The sequence below is a fragment of the Austrofundulus limnaeus genome, unplaced genomic scaffold, assembly GCF_001266775.1.
Source record: "Austrofundulus limnaeus strain Quisiro unplaced genomic scaffold, Austrofundulus_limnaeus-1.0 Scaffold27, whole genome shotgun sequence".
Classification (NCBI taxonomy): Eukaryota; Metazoa; Chordata; class Actinopteri; order Cyprinodontiformes; family Rivulidae; genus Austrofundulus; species Austrofundulus limnaeus.
This window is the reverse complement of record NW_013952429.1, coordinates 627,199-632,388: the sequence shown is the minus strand read 5'-3', so window position 1 is coordinate 632,388 and position 5,190 is coordinate 627,199. Positions and strand designations below refer to the sequence as shown.

The following is a 5,190-nucleotide window of genomic DNA, read 5'->3' as shown; positions in this document are numbered from 1 at the left end:
AGTATATGTTACAAGATTTAATTGAGCAAATTATGTAAACTTAACCTGATTTTTTTTATAAATATTTAACTATATTCTTAATAACTTTTACTAGATAATGATGAGTAAATATTACATGAATTTGTAGCATTTAAATTTACTTAACAAACGTTAGTGCAAATTGATTTTTTCAAGTAAATCTTAAAAGTTCTTTATAACAGTGCACATGTGTTAAGCACAATATTATTACAATACTATTAGTTTAGAGATTTTGATATTTTTTTGTAAAATTTAAAAGAATAATCAAATAAATGTTACTACACCCAAAAGTTTGTTTTTTCAGTGTATACAACAGCTGAGATGGACGGAGCATGGGTTTGAACCAGCAACCCACCACTTACAGGATAACACCGCTAACCACTCAGCTACAGCCACCCCTCAAAATAATTCTTTCTCAACGATGAAAGCTAAATTAGCTAATAAACCTCTACATTGTTTACAACTCTAGATATTTAGTTTGTTGCTGTTTTTTTCTAACCAAACAACACCCATGTCACTACACAAATATTTGTTTTTTAACCATAGCTAGACTGTGTATAAGCCAACCGAGCTGAGGCAGTGAATGTTCCAGTCCACCTGATAAACACATGTATTCAGTCTAAAAGTTTACTCAACTCTCACCAGATTGATACATTTGCAGTCTTAGCACCATCAGCACATATACACACTATAAAAATCTGCATAGTAAGAAATATGTTAATCCGTTTAGAAAACTGCAACAAGCTAAACAAATTGTGTTTCTGAAAAGTGTAGGGGTCTAGTATTTAAAAAGAAAAAATACTCCAGAGTTTGGGTGTATGTTTCCTTCTGACTGCATGTGCCGAGGTGTGTGACACACACTCACGCAGGAGGCAGTGGGTGAGTCTTTCTGATTAGATGCGCTGAGGTACTGTCTTGCACTCTGCAGCAGCAAGCTGTGCTCAGTTCAGCGCACTGCATGCAAGAAATGGGTTTAAAAGCAGTGGGTGAAAAGGAAATTTTCAGTTTTAGATTTTATCTAAGTTTGTGTTTGACACATAGCCTGTCGGACCAAACTTTTTTTTTCCAGGTGGTTGAATGTGGCAAAAAGCTAAGGCTTTTCTTTCTTTCTTTTTTTACATTTTTCTGTGAAGCCACCAGTTAACAAATTCTACTTTGCTGTTTGACGGTTTACGCCATATCCTCCCCAATTAACAAGCTTGGTTTGCTAATAATAATAATAATAATAACAATAAATGACCATAAGAGTGAGATGGTCTCAGTATTAATCAACATATTAATAAACTTCACTGTTAACTGGGAACCATTGTCAGTACTTTATTGACTTTTCCTCATGTTCTGCTCAGGCATTGTGTATAAATTCGCATTTGTTTGTTTGTTTGTTTGTTTTTTTCTGTACCTAAACATGATGCTGAGGTTGAAAATAAATGCAGAGCTAATTGGTTGAATCACTGCAGTAATTTAACTAGTTTAAAAACAAAAACATCAAGATAAAAACCACAGTTTATAAAGTTGGGTTTCTAACTCTTATTTGGATTCAAACATTAACAGCTGAGGACATCACAGATTGTTTCCCTTCTCTGCAAAAGATCAGATTTTACAACCTTATCAGTGTGCATTGTCAATTCAATGCACACTATTGTGATTCGTTTCCCATCCAAGTCATCTCAAATTTGCCATGCTTCTCCTCCTGCATACTTTGTCCTAGAGCTGCCATTATAATTTATATCTATAAAGCCCCTTTGCCAAATGATGGCTATGCCTTTTGGTGCCTGTAAAACTTATAGTTTTTTAAATATTGATGTTTAATAAATTATAATGGCAGTCAATGGAGCCTTGTATTGGTCCAATACTGCCCCCTGCTGCATCTACACCAGGGGTGCCCAAACATTTTCCCCGAGGGGGCCAAACTGAAAATCTATCCATGGCTGCAGGCCAAATGCAGTTATATAATACATGAAATACAAATACTTTTTAAAGTAAAGTCCTTTATTTTTAACCATTAAGCTATGCAATGGCCCTCTTTTGTTTTAGTCTGTGCACTTGGAGAAAGTCTGCCATTCGCACAAGTAGCAAAGGCTCATGGGACATATCATAAATTGATAAAATATGAGTTTCGGTGTCCTTATAAAGTGTGCAAATCTACATGCGGGGTTAAATCTGATCTAAATATTTCTTTTTGTCATTTCATGTTTCATGTTTAATCCTAATAAATCAAAGATATGTCAGCACCATGACTGAAAACTACGTTCACTACAGCCCTTTATATAGTCATTTGACAAATGGAAATACTGTGTTTCTACATAGGATAACTGGTTACAACCTTGTAACTTTGGCAACTGTTGGTGGGCCAAATCAAATGGCTTGGYGGGCCAAATTTGGCCCGCGGGCCCCACTTTGGGCTGCTCTGATCTACACAATATGTTACTGCACCATAGTTTCATAATATTTAAACTCAGTAGTTCAGTGATTACAATATTAATATGATTGTTTTTTGATGTTTTACTGTAATACTGTCTTTATGTTGTCCTGTTGCTGTAAAATATTGCACTTAAGTGTCAATAATTGCATTGGCAAGGTAAACTTTTTCTGTATACATACAATCCAATCCCTAGGATTGTCCTCTGCCACATCTTCTATAGTCTCATGATGAGCACTGTGAGCTTTCATGTGGGAGATCAGGGTTCAAATCCACACTCTAAAAATTAAATGTTGGATTTACTTAACCATGTTATGTGACCTGGTTCCACTTAACTGAGTTGAGTAAATTCAAAGCAACATGCTCATGTTCTTTGGCTAAAAAAACTGGTATATTGCTTTGAATTTACTCAACTCAGTTAAGTGGAACCAGGTCACATAACATGGTTAAGTAAATCCAACATTTAATTTTTTTACAGTGCAGCTACTGCTACTTTAACAAAAATCTCTGCAAACTTCATATTGTCACACAATTGCTTTAATTACAAACACCTGCAGGCGTGACAGGCACAAGCTGGTATTGAAAACACATTTGAACTTGGTCAAAGTTCATTCTGCAAGTCCAATGCTGCAGGCAAAGCCATGCTGCAATGACATGCTACATGACAATGCACACTTGTTTATACATCGTTAAAACCCATGTCTAGTTATTATTATTATTACTTTTAATTCAGCATTTATTTTGGATTTTTAGTGAATGTTGCATTAATACGCTTGTGTTTTAGTTATACATGAGCAACAAACTGAAGTGTTTAGACTTTGACTTCACCGATCATATAAAGCAATAAATAAACCATCCCAAATGGGTGTTTTTGAGCTTACTCAAGTGATGAACCTGTTTTTGCAGTTTTCTTCCAGCAACACATTTTGCTTTACACATCAAAATTTGACTGGAATTTTTAATTAAAGCTACTTCTTCTCTTTAGGGTGCTATAATCATTAACAGTGTAGTAACAGCAGCGCTGCTTCTCTCTCTAAATAAATTAAAAGTCATTTCTAATGTGTTGTGTTATGATATTTCTGCCTGTTGTTTTCAGGGAGCCTGGCTGGGGGCAGCAGCAGCAGCAGTGCAATCGGTGGCTGTGTGGGCAGCGGTAAAGAGGACAACAATCCCATGGTGCTGGACAACCCTGCGGCCTTCCCCCACGAAGAGAACCTCGGTTTGGAGATCATCCGAGAGGAGTCCAATGCGCCTCTCCTTCCGCCGAGGCCTCCGCCGCCGGACAGCCACCCCCCACCGCCGCCACCTCCTCATAGCTTCTCCAGGCAGCGGCGCATCGCACAGGAGCCCAGCGAGAGCTTCTTCCCCCTGCTGACCAACGAACACACCGACGAGCACACGCACTCGCCAAACCACAGAGACTCGCTCTACACGAGCATGCCGGTGCTGACGGACCTCCCCGACGGGCAAATGAACGGATTAACAGATGGCGAGGAAGAAAGCTCCGGGGAGCTCCAGCCCTGCAAGAGTGCCACCGCTCCCGAGCTGGATGATGTCTATTATAAGAGCATGCCAAACCTGGGCTCCAGGAATCACCTCCACGAGCTGCAGAACTACTACCACATGGGTCGAGGGGGCAGTGACGGATATATGGTGTCTGGGAGCAAAGAAGAGTCTGACTCGTCACCTGAGGAACCCCCAGTGGACCCTTCTCACCTGGTTACCAGTCTATAGAGCCAACTAAGACCTCTGCCCCTCCTGAACCCATTTTCACACTTTTAAAGTCCCAATGAAGACATTGTGTGTTGTTGACTGACAGACGGAGCTGGCCCATCCCTGGATTGATACACTGTGTGACATGAACAATAATTTGTGACAATAGAACTGAGATATCACTGGTCAAATATGAGGAAGGAGAGAATGTATTGTCATAACTGGTGCAGACCGAAAAGACATTTGTGAGCATCAAACAGGAAAATCCAACTTGAAACAGGGAGGGATTCTGTAATTCTAACATAATTGTTATTTTGTTTGGAATCTTGGACTGATTGTAGCCCTGCAAGATCCTCAATACAGACTCCTAGCATTTCCTAGAGGATAGTCTCTAATCCTGCCTCTACATGAGGAGGGCCTCGGGCCCTGGCTAATAGAGCTGTGTCTCTCTGTATGTCTGTCTCACTGTCAAACTCTAAGACTTGGATGATAGTTTCACCTCCAAAAGTTAGAGCAGAATCTTCGACTTTGGTGTTCAGAATATAAACTTTCTTCCACAGAGACGCCGCAGACCTGCCAATCAAGTGAAGGATGTATTATATATATGCCCTCACTAACAATCATCCAGTGAAATCCATATCATTCAGGCAGTTGAACTTGACCCATACCATGCCAATGTTCTGAACTCTTTTCCTGTTTGTATCTGCTAAACTGGAGTTGTGACTGGGCTGGTGTAACATTCCTGCGAGTTGTAGTGACTACGGTTACTGTGTACTTCACCGAAAACAAAGACAAAAGCTCATATTACAACTGACTGTACTTTAAAGGAAGAAAAAAAAAGACAGGGTTTGGTTTATTCTCCTTTCTTCTGTAAAAGTTTTCAGTCATCAAAGAATTATGAGAAATCACAAACTGTTTATGTATTGTACAGAATACAGATACAAATGTTGCATATGACCAAGTCTTTTATTTTTTGAAATTCTGAAGGGGGGTGGGGATTTTTTTTGTTTGTATTTTCACTTTTTTATTTTGTTTAAATG

At 39.0% G+C, this 5,190-nt stretch overlaps 1 protein-coding gene across 7 annotated transcripts in view; it reads left to right on the top strand.

Annotated features, from left to right (window-relative positions):
• adgrl3.1 (adhesion G protein-coupled receptor L3.1) overlaps positions 1 to 5,107 on the top strand; it is a 131,931-nt gene extending 126,824 nt beyond the window's left edge. For all 7 annotated transcript variants that reach the window (XM_014004870.1, XM_014004869.1, XM_014004867.1 and 4 more), the window contains one exon: positions 3,534 to 5,107. In XM_014004870.1, coding sequence (XP_013860324.1) covers positions 3,534 to 4,171 — 638 coding nt within the window. In that variant the 3' untranslated portion in view covers positions 4,172 to 5,107. The remainder of the gene's footprint in view (positions 1 to 3,533) is intronic.
• The last annotated feature ends 83 nt before the right edge of the window (positions 5,108 to 5,190 follow it).